The sequence below is a fragment of the Caretta caretta genome, chromosome 2 (genome assembly GCF_965140235.1).
Source record: "Caretta caretta isolate rCarCar2 chromosome 2, rCarCar1.hap1, whole genome shotgun sequence".
In the NCBI taxonomy this organism is placed as follows: domain Eukaryota; kingdom Metazoa; phylum Chordata; order Testudines; family Cheloniidae; genus Caretta; species Caretta caretta.
This window is the reverse complement of record NC_134207.1, coordinates 270,495,305-270,511,080: the sequence shown is the minus strand read 5'-3', so window position 1 is coordinate 270,511,080 and position 15,776 is coordinate 270,495,305. Positions and strand designations below refer to the sequence as shown.

General features: G+C 61.6%; 1 protein-coding gene across 11 annotated transcripts in view; it reads left to right on the top strand.

The window, feature by feature from the left end:
- KCNH2 (potassium voltage-gated channel subfamily H member 2) overlaps window positions 1-15,776 on the top strand; it is a 126,099-nt gene that overhangs the window by 35,522 nt on the left and 74,801 nt on the right. For 10 of the 11 annotated variants that reach the window (XM_075126108.1, XM_075126107.1, XM_075126110.1 and 7 more), the window contains one exon: window positions 14,993-15,157. In XM_075126108.1, coding sequence (XP_074982209.1) covers window positions 14,993-15,157 — 165 coding nt within the window. Of the gene's footprint in view, window positions 1-8,937; window positions 9,167-14,992; window positions 15,158-15,776 lie in introns of those variants that run through there. The other variant, XM_075126114.1, reaches the window with a different exon arrangement.

The following is a 15,776-nucleotide window of genomic DNA, read 5'->3' as shown; positions in this document are numbered from 1 at the left end:
GCGGGCACAGCTGGGTTCAGTTGTTAGCTGGTGCCCAGCCTAGGGGGCCCTTAGGACAACCTGGAGCAATGAAGGGTGAAGCAGGGTCCGTCCTAGCCAGCCCCCAGCCCAGCCTGGCTGTGAGGAACCCTTGGGTCTGGCTCTGTCTGTCTGGGCGGCCTCCTTGGTCAGACTCTAGGTGGGAGCCCCGACTCCTTCCAGCCCCTGACTTTTGTCCCCACCTCCCCACTCCCAGCCCCGAGTCCTCCAGCCAGGGAAATGCTGCTCGGTCTCCCTGAGACAGGGAGTCCATCTCCCTCTGGGTTGCTCCTTGCTGGGTGTTGTCTCAGATTCTGCACTGAGATGGGGATTAAAGTCCACTTAGACCCAGGGCAGGGCTACACTTAAAACAGACATCAGCTGCAGCGCTATGCTGTATGCTGCCGCAGTTACCCACCTCCCTGAGAGGCAGCGGCCGTATGGGTGGGAGAAACTCCGTCCGTCTGTGGTGTTACCCCCTGTCCTGGATGCCCAGGGCTCGGGTTCTCTCGGCTCCATACAGTCCCTGGGGGGAACCCCCTTTGGTGCGACAGCCCTTCTTGGGGGGCCACTCTCTTGGGGGGGTGTTAAGCTGTAGGCCCTGATGTGAGGATGTGACTCAGCAGGGAGGGGGGAGTGTTGACCTGGGGATGGGAGACCTGAGAGCCTGTCACCTGAGCCAGGAGGGGGAGGTAACACCTCTGCCCAGGAATGTGAACAGAGGCTGCAGGAGAGAGCCTGCTGGGGGGGTTTAGTTTCAGTTTGGGGCTGGGTGGAGGAACACAGGGAACCCCAGGGCTGGGGTCTAAGCTCCCTGCTCCCCCAGAAGGACTTGACTGAGGGGTCCTGGGGGTACCCACAAGCTCTGTTTTGGACTGTGTTCCTGTTGTCCAATAAACCTTCTGTTTTACTGGCTGGCTGAGAGTCTCAGTGAATCCCAGGAAGAGGGGTGCAGGGCCTGGACTCCCCCACACTCCGTGACACCCTCCACCTTCCGGGACTGCACCTCTGAGCCACCAACAGCCTGGCTCTGCAGTGGACGCCTCAGGGAGCCCACTTGCTCTGGGCCTCTGATCTCCCCACCCCCAGAGGGCGCACTGCCCCCGATCTCTAGACCGGGGCGACTCTCAGCCAGCGTAACACAGGAGGGTTTATTGAGCATCTGAACCCAGCCCAGGAAACTCTCCAGGCCTCAGGCCTGGCCTCCCTCAGCACAGTACATCTAGGTCTCTCCAGCCTCCAGGGGGGCTCTGGTTGCAATCTCTGTCCAGTCCAGCACCCCCTGCCTTCCAGCTGAGACATCCTTTATCATCTCCTCCATCAGCTCCTCCCCTGTCCTTTGTCTTCCGTCCCAGGTAAACAGGTCGCTGGGGCCCCCCTCTTCTATCCTTTGTTCCCCTCTGGCTGGAACTGGTTGCTTGGCCCCTCTCTCCTCAGCCCTTTGTCCTCCCACTGGCCGGAACTGGCTGTGACTCCCGGTCACCAGTCCCTGCGGTCTCCATTCTCCAGGCTATTGTCCTGGTCCCAAGTGCAAGGCGAGGTCAGTGCTGGTCCTCTTCAGCAACAAACTTCCTCTCCCACCACCTCGTTAACACAGGGAAACTGAGTCCCACCCCATCTGCATGCAAACCATTGAAGAAACAAGAAAATCCCCTGCTTTTTCGCACTCACCTCCCCAGCTCCCGTGGATGTAGCGCTGTTTACAGGGGGGTCAGGCTGGGGTAACAGCATCGCTGGGGCGGGGAGAGGGGGTTCACACCCCTGCGCCATGTAGTTACACTGCAGTAGGTCTGGGGTGTAGACCAACACAGAGACAGCTAGGTGTCATTCAGACCCGCGTCTTCGGCCCGGTGGACACTGCAAACGTGTCTCGTTCAGGGGTGAGACTCCAGCCCTGTGAGCATGACAGGTACAGCCCCTTAACCTCTGGAGGCGGTGCTGGGTTGGCGGGACAGCTCCTCCCCCCTTCAGGGAGGTGTGAACTGTGCTCTCCCATTGGCGTCAGAGCATCCGCACTCGGGCGTGAGACCTGCCCTGAGCATGCACAGCCCTTCCCCCCGCTAGGACACAATGTCTCATAGAGGGGAAACCGAGGCACACGCAAACTTCAGTGGGTCATCTCAAGTGCCTATACACAAATGCACAAAGCCTGGGAAACAAGCAGGGAGAACTGGAAGTCCTGGCAAAGTCAAGGAATTATGATGTGATTGGAATAACAGAGACTTGGTGGGATAACTCACATGACTGGATTACGGTCATGGATGGATATAAAATGTTCAGGAAGGACAGGCAGGGCAGAAAATGTGGGGGAGTTGCACTGTATGTAAGGGAGCAGTATGACTGCTCAGAGCTCAAGTATGAAACTGCAGAAAAACCTGAGAGTCTCTGGATTAAGTTTAGAAGTGTGAGCACCAAGGGTGATGTCGTGGTGGGAGTCTGCTATAGACCAACGGACCAGGGGGACGAGGTGGACGAGGCTTTCTTCCAGCAACTTGCAGAAGTTACTAGATTGCAGGCCCTAGTTCTCATGGGAGACTTCAATCACCCTGATATCTGCTGGGAGAGCAATACAGCGGTGCACAGACAATCCAGGAAGTTTTTGGAAACTGTAGGGGACAATTTCCTAGTGCAAGTGCTGGAGGAACCAACTAGGGGCAGAGCTCTTCTTGACCTGCTGCTCACAAACCAGGAAGAATTAGTAGGGGATGCAAAAGTGGATGGGAACCTGGGAGGCAGTGACCATGAGATGGTCGAGTTCAGGATCCTGACACAAGGAGGAAAGGAAAGCAGCAGAATACCGACCCTGGACTTCAGAAAAGCAGACTTTGACTCCCTCAGGGAACTGATGGGCAAGATCCCCTGGGAGAATAACATGAGGGGGAAAGGAGTCCAGGAGAGCTGGCTGTATTTTAAAGAATCCTTCTTGAGGTTACAGGGACAAACCATCCCGATGTGTAGAAAGAATAGTAAATATGGCAGGCGACCAGCTTGGCTTCACAGTGAAATCCTTGCTGATCTTAAATACAAAAAAGAAGCTTACAAGAAATGGAAGATTGGACAGATGAGCAGGGATGAGTATAAAAATATTGCTCGGGCATGCAGGAGTGAAATCAGGAAGGCCAAATCACACCTGGAGTTGCAGCTCGCAAGAGATGTGAAGAGTAACAAGAAGGGTTTCTTCAGGTATGTTGGCAACAAGAAGAAAGTCAAGGAAAGTGTGGGCCCCTTACTGAAGGAGGGAGGCAACCTAGTGACAGGATGTGGAAAAAGCTAATGTACTCAATGCTTTTTTTGCCTCTGTCTTCACGAACAAGGTCAGCTCCCAGACTGCTGCACTGGGCAGCACAGCAAGGGGAGGAGGTGACCAGCCCTCTGTGGAGAAAGAAGTGGTTCGGGACTATTTAAAAAAGCTGGACGTGCACAATGGGGCTGGATGCGTTGCATCCGAGAGTGCTAAAGGAGTTGGCGGATGTGATTGCGGAGCCATTGGCCATTATCTTTGAAAACTCACGGCAATCGGGGGAAGTCCCGGACTACTGGAAAAAGTCTAATGTAGTGCCCATCTTTAAAAAAGGGAAGAAGGAGGATCCTGGGAACTACAGGCCAGTCGGTCTCGCCTCAGTCCCCGGAAAAATCATGGAGCAGGTCCTCAAGGAATCAATTGTGAAGCACTTAGAGGAGAGGAAAGTGATCAGGAACAGTCAGCATGGATTCACCAAGGGCAAGTCATGCCTGACTAATATAATTGCCTTTTATGACGAGATAACTGGTTCTGTGGATGAAGGGAAAACAGTGGACATGTTGTTCCTTGACTTTAGCAAAGCTTTTGACACTGTCTCCCACATAATGACAGGTTTCAGAGTAACAGCCATGTTAGTCTGTATTCGCAAAAGGAAAAGGAGGACTTGTGGCACCTTAGAGACTAACCAATTTATTTGAGCATAAGCTTTCGTGAGCTTCAGCTGTAGCTCACGAAAGCTTATGCTCAAATAAATTGGTTAGTCTCTAAGGTGCCACAAGTACTCCTTTTCTTTTTCTCCCCCAGTATTCTTGCCAGCAAGTTAAAGAAATATGGGCTGGATGAATGCACTATAAGGTGGGTAGAAAGTTGGCTAGATTGTCGGGCTCAACGGGTAATGATCAATGGCTCCATGTCTAGTCGGCAGCTGGTATCAAGCGGAGTGTCCCAAGGGTCGGTCCTGGGGCCGGTTTTGTTCAATATCTTCATAAATGATCTGGAGGATGGTGTGGATTGTACCCTCAGCACATTTGCAGACGACACTAAACTGGGAGGAGTGGTAGATACGCTGGAGGGCAGGGATAGGATACAGAGGGCCCTAGACAAATTAGAGGATTGGGCCAAAAGAAATCTGATGAGGTTCAACAAGGACAAGTTCAGAGTCCTGCACTTAGAATGGAAGAGTCCCATGCCCCGCTACAGACTAGGGACCGAATGGCTCGGCAGCAGTTCTGCAGAAAAGGACCTAGGGGTGACAGTGGACGAGAAGCTGGATAGGAGTCAACAGTGTGCCCTTGTTGCCAAGAAGGCCAATGGCATTTTGGGCTGTATAAGTAGAGGCATTGCCAGCAGATCGAGGGACGTGATTGTTCCCCTCTATTGGACATTGGTGAGGCCTTATCTGGAGTACTGTGTCCAGTTTTGGGCCCCACACTACAAGAAGGATGTGGATAAATTGGAAAGAGTCCCACGGAGGGCAACAAAAATGATTAGGGGACTGGAACACAATAGTTATGAGGAGAGGCTGAGGGAACTTGGGATGTTTAGTTTGCAGAAGAGAAGAATGAGGGGGGATTTGATAGCTGCTTTCAACTACCTGAAAGGGGGTTCCAAAGATGATGGCTCTAGACTGTTCTTAGTGGTAGCAGATGACAGAACAAGGAGTAATGGTCTCAAGTTGCAGTGGATGAGGTTTAGGTTGGATATTAGGAAAAACTTTTTCACTTGGGGGGTGGTGAAACACTGGAATGCGTTACCTAGGGAGGTGGTAGAATCTCCTTCCTTAGAAGTTTTTAAGGTCAGGCTTGACAAAGCCCTGACTGGGATGATTTAATTGGGGATTGGTCCTGCTCTGAGCAGGGGGTGGGACTAGATGACCTCCTGAGGTCCCTTCCAACCCTGATATTCTATGATTCATAAATGTATTCCAAAACATTCCCCCTTTGTCACCTCCCCCCCCCACAGTGTCACCTGCCTCAAACCTCCCCCCAGTGTCACTGGGCTGAGGCCCCCCCACCCCACTGAGTGTCACTCATCTCCATTCCCCCACCCGATGCTGGCACTGCTGTCTCCTCCCTCAGTGCCTGTCTCCCAGGTCCTGGGGTTCTGGCGCGGATGAAAGGCACCTGCCATCTTCTGAGCCCCAAGGTCATGGCCTGATCTGTTCCCCCCACCCCCACTGTTTGCCTGGCTCTGATGGGTCCTCGCCCCCCTGCAGGCCACAGTGCCCATGTGGGGGGAGGGGCTTACACTGCAGCAGCAGTGTCCCCCCCGGGAGCGGACACTCCTTTCCCCTGGATATTTATAGCAGTGCCAGACAGAGCTGCATTTGGTGTGTGATAAATGGAGCCCGCATGTGCTTAACCCTTCCCTGGCTCCAGGAGCCAGGCCTGAACCACCCTGGGTGAGGCCCAAGAGTGGGCAGGAGGACAAGGGGACCAAGCTGGAGTACCTGCAAGCGCAGGGCTAGAAGCACTCTCCCCTCACTCAGTGCTGACCCTCTTTCCCCAGTGCCGTGCTAGGGGGTGCTATGCTTCATGGAGCGGGGCGGGGGCTCATCAGGGGGCGCCGGGCCGCAGGGAGCGGGGCGGGGGCTCGGCTGGGGGCACCGGGGAGCGGGGCGGGGCCTCGGCAGGGGGCGCTGGGCCTTGGGGAGTGGGGCGGGGGATTGGCTGGGGGGGCCACGGGGCAGGGGCTCATCAGAGGTCGCCAGGGAGCGGGGCAGGGGCTTGGCTGGGGCGCTGGGCCATGGGGAGCAGGTTGAGGGCTCAGCTGGGGGCGCTGGACTGTGGGGAGCGGGGTGGAGGTTCAGCTGGGGGCGTTGGGGAGCCTGGCGAGGGCTTGGCAGGGCGTGCTATGCTTCATGAAGCGGGGTGGGGGCTTGGCTGGGGGAGCGGGGCGGGGGCTCGGCTGGGCCGCAGGCTATGGGCTCAGCAGGGAGCGCTCTCCCCACGGTCCGAGCTGGCCCCCATGGCAATGCTGGAGAGAGCTGAGCCCGCCCCCCTGCAGAGACAAGCTCCCCAGGCAGGGGCGGGCCAGGCTGAGAACAGCTGCCCGTGTTGTGTTCCCTTGCGCTGACGGGCAGACTTCAGGCCTGAGCTGGTGCTGCAGGGTGTGGGGCGCCAGGCCGTGCCCCGTAGCGGCATGTTGCGGTTCCGTTCTGGGGCGCGGGAGCCTGGTGGGCTTTGTGCTGCATCTCCCAGGGCAGCGCGGCGTTTGGGCGAGCAGCTCGTGGGGTTGGTGCTGGCCAGAAGAGGGTGCTGGCCCCTGCTCTCCTGGTGCTCTGGCTGCGCCCAGCTCCCACCCCAGCCTGCAGCCGTGACTGGCTCAGGCTGGCACATGTCCCTGTGGGAGGGCTCTGTGACTGGGGGTGCCTTGGGCAGGGAGCTGGTGCCATCCTCACTGCTGTGGGCCCGGGGCTCTGCCTGAGAGGCTGGCCTGGTGTCCTGGGCTGGGGTGGGGGGGGTCGGAATCTCATGCGGGGCTTCTCTAGTGCTGCCTGTCTTGGGGGAATGTTGTGAGTGGGTCAGCCGGAGAAGGGGGCCCAGCTCCGTTCGTGGTGTGAGCACGGCAGCGTGTGGTCACCCAGGAGGGAGTGGGGTATCTGCAGTGCTGCAACAGTGGGGTGACTTGGGGGTAGCCCAGGCCCCATCTTCGGCTCCAGCCCTTCCCCAGCACGCTCCCTTCCCTGCTCAGCGCGCCTGGCTCCGGGCTTTGTGGGGTTCAGTGTGCGGTGGTCACATGGCTGCTTATCCCACTCACACCTCACAGAGAGATGCCAGCCAGTGCCCCACCTGGAACTGATGCCCCCTGCCCTGGACTGGGTTGGAGCTGGATTCCTAGAGGGGATTCCCATGTCCCATTCCTTTCCTGCCCTCCTCTTGCCCAATCTCTCGGTAGCAGGGTGTGTGGGGTGGCATGCCGTGAGCGCCCTTGCTCTGAGTGCTCACCTCTCTCTCCTGGCCCCATGCTCTGAGCCTGCAGGGCAGTTGGGAGCGCAGTGTGCTCAGCAGGGGCCTGTCTGTGACACACGGCCCTGCTGCGCCCGCGCTTCCCTCGTATACCACCCGGCAACATTGTGTGTTTTGACTGTAGCATGCAGCGCTTGGCTGGCGGGGGAGCCGCACGCTGCCTTTTCCTGCCAAGCACAGCTTGGAGCAGCACCTTAGCCAGTGGCTTTGGAGCTGCGTGCTGCAGAGAGGCCACCTGCTGGCCCTGGGATGGGGCCAGGCCCAGGCATTGGGCTGAGCCCCGAGCCCTCCCTCGCTACCCATGCCCAGAGCTCTCTGTAGCCAGAGCACAGCTGCCCAGGAGTCAGGATTCTCCTTCACCTGCTGTGCTACCCTAAGTGGTAGCCATGCTGGGACCTGGGTCAATCGTGGCTGGGCCCACCCCAGGGAGGCACATCTCAGCGCTGGGGGGCAACAGCCCTGTATAAACAGTCCTGGATCTGCACCCTGGCCTTAGCGCCGGGATAGCTGCACCCCGCTCAGCGGGATCTGTGCCCTGGCCCTAGCGCCGGGATTGCCGTGTCCTGGCCCTGGCAGGGGGATTGCCACGTGTGACGCAGCAGGGAGCGGGGTGGATTGACCGGGGAATAGTGTCTAGTTCTGGTAGGACTGTCTGCATGGGGGATAGGAGAGCAGGGGGTGACTCCACTGGAGTGAGGAGACCTGAGCCTGTCACCTGAGCTGGGAGGGGGTTGGACGCAGGTGACACCTTTGCCCAGGGAAACTGGACAAAGCCTGGAGGAGGAGACGGGGGAGGAGGAGTGAGACTGCGGGAGGGGGTTTTTTGGTTTCAGTTTTGGGCTGGGTGGTCGAAGGCAGGGAACCCCAAGGCTGGGGTCTAAGCTCCCTGCCCCCCAGAAGGACTTGACTGAGGGGTCTGGTTGTACCCACAAGCTCTGTTCTAGACCGTGTTCCTGTCATCTAATAAACCTTCTGTTTTATTGGCTGGCTGAGAGTCACGGTGAATCCCAGGAAGAGGGGGGCAGGGCCCGGACTCCCCCACGTTCTGTGACAACTGGTGGCAGTGGTGGGATCTACTGCACCCTTTGGGTAGTACTTCCTGCAGTAAGTGACTGGGAAGCAGTAAAACAAAGGGGGATTGACGGGGACCAGGCATGCTGAAGGCTCAGAGAGGAGTGGTTTCAGGGGGGCGGTTAACCCCTGGGAGCGTGCGGCCAGCGAGAAGGACTTTTGCAGTAACAGGGTCCCCCTGGGGATTGCAGCGAGTGGTCCCAGGGGCGGAGGAGTCTGCAGCTTGACCCTGACAAAGAGGTGGTGACCTCAAGAAGGGCTGGCACCCTAGGGGTTCTCCCTGGAAGCTGTGGGGAGCGGCGAGCACACAGGCCTGCGAGTGGCCAGCAAGGAGATGTATAGCAAATGCCTTAAGAGCGACCTGGTTGAGCTGTGCAGGCGGAGGGGGTTGCGCATTGGGAGGCTCACCAAAGAACAGCTGATTGCCCAGCTGGAGGAGGGAGATGGCTCGAATGAACTGATCCCTGTCTCGGAGGGAAGCAGCCTGGCAGATGCAGCGCAGGCACTGGTGTCTGTCCCAGCGGGGAGTGAACAGGAGGCTGCTGAGGGCTTCCTGAGACCCCTTCTACCTATGCCTAGGGGAAGGGCTGGGAGGAGCCCAGCGAATACTGAAGGCATTGTGACCCCTGCGGCCAGCAGGGGATCCTCCTCGCAGAGCTCCCCATCGCTGGAGCTGAGGCTGCTGCAATGGGAGAAGGAGCTAAAACTGGGAGAGTTGGAGCTCAGGCAGCGGGAACTGCAGGAAGAGCAGGAAAAGCAGCATCAGGAGCAGGAAAAGCAGCGTCAGCATGTGCTGGAGGAGAAGGAGAAACAGAGACAGCATGAGCTGGAATTGGCCAGGCTGAGGAGCAGCGAGCCTCCGGCTGCAGTGAGTGATGGGGGACCCTGGACAGCACAGAGCTTTGATAAGTGCCTCCTGGCCCAGTGTAAGGAGGGGGAAGACATGGATAACTTCCTGGATGCCTTTGACACGGCCTGCAAGCTGCACCAGGTTGATCCTGCGTACAGGCTCCGGTCTCTCACCCCCTTACTGGACCCCAAGGCCATGGCATTGTACTGCTGACTGGAAGGGCGGAGAAAGGAGACTACGAACTATTCACAAAGGCCCTGCTGCATCACACTAATAAACCTTCCGGTTTACTGGCTGACTGAGAGTCCCGGTGAATCCCAGGAAGAGGGGTGCAGGGCCCGGACTCCCCCACGCTCTGTGACACCGCGCCCCAGCACTGGTGCTGGGATTGCCACGCCCTGGTCGGCGGGATCCATGCCATGCTGTGTCCATTGCACTGGCCTGGGCTGCTAGTGAGGGCACAAGGCAGAGCAATCCCCATTCTCCTCTGGGGCTTGGGGGGTGGGGGGGAGTGTCCCCAGTTTGGTGCCTGCCCCCCCCCCCATGCAACTGGGAGGGCCCAGACACCTGGCTGGTCCCTGTGCCGGCCGAGAGGCTCCGAGCAGCCAGGGGTCTGTTGCAGGGGGACGGGGGAGCTGGCGCTGGGCCCATGGTCCTGCAGTCTGAGCGTGTAACACCATGTGCCTCTGGTGGCACCTGACCAGGATTCCTCACCCAGCGTGGCCCGCTAATTGGATCACTGAGTGGGCATGTGACGTGCACGCCACCCCATACCCGGGCCCTGCAGTCAGCAGCCCATGCAGGTGGCCTGGCTCCACAGATCCCCAGGGATGGGGCAGGGTGTTGGCAGAGACCAGCAGCTGTCTATCCCTGTGCTGGGGGCGTGGCACTGGTACGGCCCAGCTGGCTCTGGGACGAATGTGCCTCCTTTGCCATAGTTTAGCCTGAGGCTTTGCCACCAGTTGTGGGGCGAGCCCCAGCTTGCCTGTGAAGTGGGGGAAGCCTGTCATCTGCTGGCTAAAGGCTAGAAGTGCTGCCCTGGCTGCCATTCCTGTGGGCCTGGCAGCAGGCTTTGCGGCAGCCATCTCAGCGCCCTCCTGCCAGTCTGGGCACTAGCCAGTCATGCCCTAAGTGACGTGCTTAACATCCATGGAACCCAGGAGTCCTGGATCTCAGCCCCCCCTGCTCTAACCACCATCCCCCACTGCCACCTGGAGCCGGGCATAGAACCCAGGAGTCCTGGCCCTCAGCCCTAACCACAAGCCCCCACTCCCTTCCCCGGGCCAGGGATAGAACCCAGGAGTCCTGGCTCCCAGCCCTCCTGCTCTAACCACCAGACCCCACTGACCCAGAGCTGGGACAGAACCCAGGAGTCCTGGCTTCCAGCCCCTCCCCTCTCCTGTTTGTAACTTCCAGGCCCTGTGAAGTCCTGCTCTGGGGCTGGGCTTGGGGATGCCAAGGTAATAGAAACAGTGAACCATGTCGGGCAGGGTGTGGGGTACCAGGCGTGGCTGGGGGCACTGTGCGGAGGAATGTGTGTGTGTGAGGGCAGCCTGGGGAATTCTGGGCAAGTCTCCCTTGCCTGTCCTCTGCGTCCCAAGCAGCCTTGGAGGGGGTGTCCGAGGTGCCACCATGCCCCCGAGTGGCCGCGGCAGGGGCCCAGGAGGGGCGTGGCACTGGGGGCAGAGAGCAGCGTCTCCTCCCTGACATTGTGAGACAGATCAACTTTTTGGGCAGGAGCAAGGCTCCCAGGCTGCGGCCCGATGGGGGTGGACAGACACGCCCAGGGCCCTGGCACAGCCTGTTGTCACGGGGTGCCAGGCTGAGTGCTCCGGAACCAACTCTGACTGAAGTCAGGCAGGACCCCAGTGCACCGTGACTCCCCTTCTCAGCTTTGGCACTTCCTGGGTCCAGCCTTGGAGAGCTCAGTCCCCTGAGCTCCCTGCAGCGTGTCCCCCTGGATGGGACCCCTGGGGAGCCTCACATGGCCCCAAAGGGCCCGGCCTCCCACTCCACAGCTAGCAGTGGCTCCCAGCCAGCGTGTGACACAGACAGGTTATTAGTTGTGGGGAACCCAGCGTAGAACAGAGCTTGTCAGCACAGGAAACCGGCAATTCCAGCCAAGTTCATCTTGGTGGGGGGGATCCAGAGCCCTGGACTCTTCTCCCCCGCCCCACCCCCTGAGTCCCAGACGAGACTGACCCCTTCTGGCTGCCCACCCTCAGTTGTGTCTAGGTGCCCCTGTTCTAGCCTTTGTGTCTTTCCCAGACGAACAGGTCCCCTGGCCTGCATCTCTCTCTGTTTTCCATTACCTCCGGCTGATTCTTGCAGAGGATGGGCCTCGGCCATCAGTTGCCAGCATACAGAGTGTTGCAGTCATACCTGCCCTCTCGGGGTTTCTGCAATGATCACACACCCTTATCCCCCTCCCTAGACACTTGAATAACACATAGGGGAAACTGAGGCACACAGTATTCAGGCAAAACATTAAGAACATTCCCACTTTGTGTCACATGCCCAGGGCCCCTGGGGATGGACAGACGCATGCAGGGCTCCTGAGGATGGATGGACAGATGCGTGCAGGGCTCCTGGGGACAGACGGATGCGCACAGGCCCCCTGGGGTGGTTCAGCCCCGTTCCCATGATCTTTGCTTCTGGCTGTAGCCAGCCATATGGCCTCTGTCATGCCAGGCACAGTCCCCTCTGGCCAGGCAGGGCCCCCTCCAGCCAGACGCAGCCCCGCCCACCACTGTATGGCTGCGGTTGTGACCTTGGTTTGAGGTCTGGGGGGCAGTGGGGCTGTGCTGTGGGGCCATGGGAGCCCAGGCCTGGGGCAGTGACAGAGCAGAGGAGGAGCAGAGGGTGTCGGGCTCCCTTCCCCGTTAGCAGGGCGCTGGGCCTGGGCCAGCCGCAGAGGGGAGACCATGCCCGTGGGGCTCCTGCTGGCCAGAGGTGACAGCACCAGCATGCTGAGCAGCCGCCCTGCCAGCGGTGGGAGAGCTGAGAGTGCCCGGGGTGCCCTGCAGGCCGGGAGGGACTGTGCCTTGGCATGGCAGGAGGTCCCATCTGCCCAGCTGGGATATGTAACCAACCTCCCACGCTCACTGGCCTCCATTGGGGGTGGGGAGAAGCTGGCGCCATCTGAGAGTGTGGAGGGCTCGGTGGGGGGCCGGGCCAGCCTGAGGCCAGCACTGGTAGTGGGCAGCTGCTGTGTGTGCCCCCCAGGGATGCCCCCAGGCTCAGAGGGGATCAGAGCGGATTAGGATTTCCCGCTGCACTAAAGCGTGGATGGGGAGGAAGCAAATCTGCCAGCGCAAGGAGGGGCCACGTGTCTGTGGCTAATCCCAGCCCCCTAGCCCCTGCTGGGACCCCCTGCCCCAGCCTGTGGCTAATCCCCATGCCCAGCCCCCCAGTCCTGCCAGGGCCCCTGGCCCCTGCATGCCCCATCCTGCAGCTAATTTCAGCCCCTCAGCCCCTGCTGGGACCCCTGGTCCCTGCATGGCCCATCCTGCTGCTAATCCAAGCCCCTACAGGGACCCCGCGGCCCCAGCCTGCGGATAATCCCCATGCCCAGCCCGTACAGGGAGCCCTAGCCCCGGCCTGCCCCAGCCTGCAGCTAATTCCCGCACCCAGTCCCTGCTGGGACTCCCGGCCATGGCCTGCCCATGCTCCCTGGTGTGGAGCCCCCTGCTCCATGTGGACACCCATCTCCTTTTGCCCCAGGCACTCCCTCTGGGGCACAGCATGCCAAGCCGTCTCTCTAGCCTGCACCACATGGCTGGCTGGGCTGGGATTCCCCAGTGGGCGGGAGCTGCCGAGCCAGCTGGTGCATTGTGTGCCGGGGCTCCCTGCCAGCCATACCCTTGCTGCCAGGCCAGGCGTGAGACGGGGGAACCCGCCCACTCCTTTGGGTGTCCGGCAGAGGGATTGGGCTGGGTGGCCGTAAGCTGTAGGAGCCTCCTGCCCTGCCAGCTGTGTGCCAGGGGCTGTGCTCTGCAGCCACATCTGGGGCGAGGGAGCCTTCCCTGGCCCCTGCACTTTGGCAAGCTGGCAGGCAGGGGAGGGTGACCTGGCTGGGCCGGTCGGGGGCCCCCTGCAGCCTGTGGTGACGTGTCCCTCTGGCAGAGCACAGCTGCGGCTGCCCCAGGTGGCCTGTGCCCTGCCCTGCCCCCCAGTCTGCCTGCTGTGCACCTGTCCCAAACTGCCCTGCCCTGTCCTGCCTACCCGCTGTGCTCCCTCTCGGGGGCACTGACTCCTGTCTGGCCCTGGGTCATGAGCAGATGTTGAGTTCCCTCGCCTGTGTGAATGGGCTGGGATCTCTCCCTGGCCCTGGCTGTGCCAGTGGCGTGTGCGGAGCCCAGGGCTGCCCAGGGCTGGCTGGGCGAGGGGTGAGATGCTCCCTCGTCCCTGGAGAGCTCGCAGCTGGAGGAGCCTCGTCTGCCCGGATTAACACAGTGGCTGTGAAAGTGCCTTGCGTGGCTTAAAAGCCCATCCAGGGCCCCCACCCTGTCTGGTGCCCAACTGTGAGCAGGCCCTGCCCCCAGCACAGCCTGCCTGGGGCACCTGCTGGGCCCCCTACCCAGGGAGACAGTCCTGGCTGAGCCATCTCCAGGGGGCTGCCTGGAAATCTGCCCAAAGCCCCCCTCCTGGTCCCCGAGGACAGCCCTCCATTGCGCCCTCTGGCCTTTCGGGGCCTGGGGCTGAGGGCAAGCAGGTGGGGGCTGTGAGAGCCCCATAGACAGGGGCTGCCCCCCTTCCCGGGGTCAGAGGCCTGTGTGTGCAGCCCCCGCAGTCACCCAGCCTTTTTCTGCCACTTACAGGGCCCCGTCCAGCCTGCTCCCCCAGCCCCTCCCCCCCAGCCCCGTCCAGCCTGCTCCCCCAGCCCCTCCCCTCCCCAGCCCCGTCCAACCTGCTCCCCCAGCCCCTCCCCCCCCCCACGGCCCCGTCCAGCCTGCTCCCCCAGCCCCTCCCCCCCAGCCCCGTCCAGCCTGCTCCCCCAGCCCCTCCCCTCCCCAGCCCCGTCCAACCTGCTCCCCCAGCCCCTCCCCCCCCCCACGGCCCCGTCCAGCCTGCTCCCCCAGCCCCTCCCCCCCTCAGCCCCGTTCAGCCTGCTCCCCCAGCCCCTCCCCCCCTCAGCCCCGTTCAGCCTGCTCCCCCAGCCCGTCCCCTCCCACAGCCCCATCTAGCCCCTCCCCCCCCCAGCCCCGTCCAGCCTGCTCCCCCAGCCCCTCCCCCCCTCAGCCCCGTCCAGCCTGCTCCCCCAGCCCCTCCCCCCCCCCACGGCCCCGTCCAGCCTGCTCCCCCAGCCCCTCCCCCCCCCCACGGCCCCGTCCAGCCTGCTCCCCCAGCCCCTCCCCCCCTCAGCCCCGTCCAGCCTGCTCCCCCAGCCCCTCCCCCCCCACGGCCCCGTCCAGCCTGCTCCCCCAGCCCCTCCCCCCCTCAGCCCCGTCCAGCCTGCTCCCCCAGCCCCTCCCCCTCCCACGGCCCCATCTAGCCCCTCCCACCCACAGCCCGTTCAGCCTGCTCCCCCAGCCCCTCCCCCCCTCAGCCCTGTCCAGCCTGCTCCCCCAGCCTCCCCCCCCCCCACGGCCCCGTCCAGCCTGCTCCCCCAGTCGTTCTCCCCCACTGGATCTCTGAGGTTCATGACACCGCCCCTCGCCCGGCTCTGTTGGCTGGTTTGGGGCTGGTGTCCGAGTGGCCAGGTCCATGGTGCTGGCAGGGTTCTCCTGCGGGAGGCTGCCTGGGGCGCCAGAGCCGGGGGGCAGGCAAGCGAAGGCTCTCAGGGGGGGAGCCGGGCTGTGCTGCTGGCAGGGGCTGGGACTGACCCTCTCGGTGCCCCCGCAGGCAGCTGCTTCCTGTGCCTGGTGGACGTGGTGCCCGTGAAGAACGAGAATGGGGCTGTGATCATGTTCATCCTCAACTTCGAGCTGGTGCTGGAAAAGGAGCTGCTGGGCTCCCCGGCCAAGGACACCAACCACTGGGTGACCCCTACCAACTGGTTCCCTGCAGGTAGGCCCCATCGGCACTCCGTGGACAGGGAGGGAGAGACTCCGTCTCCTCGTCACCCCTGGGGGGGGACTGAGGCTACCACGCCAATGGGTGCGGTCCCACGGGGCACTGCCCGAGGCCTGGCACACTCCTGACACTCAGAGCTGGGCACGTGCAGCCTGTGGACCCAGCGGTTCACTGTCCCACAGAACAGGCCCCCCTTGCTGTGCCCCAAGCTGAGCCTGTCCTGGAGCTGGCTCCTCCCCAGCTCTTCACTCCAGCTCCAGCCAGGCCTTCAGTGGCTGGGAGGAGCAGAGCCCAGGGATGGGAGCTGCCCTGCTTGCAGTCTGAGCCCAGGGCTCTGGGGCAGGCTGGCTGTGGGGCTGTCCAACCCTCGCCTGCTCCCCACCTGGGCACAGGATTCTGGGGATGCCCTAAGGCTGGGCATGGCCATGGTGCTGTCTGACCCACGTGGGGCCTCTGTCCTGGACTCCCAGGCCCCGGGCTCTCTCGGCTCTGTACGGCCTCTGGGAGGAACCCGCGTCAGTGTGACAGCCCTTCTCGGGGTCCACTCTCCGGGGTCAGGCCCTCTGGCCCCGCCACCTCCTGGAACCGCACCTCTCTGAGCCTCCAGCAGCCT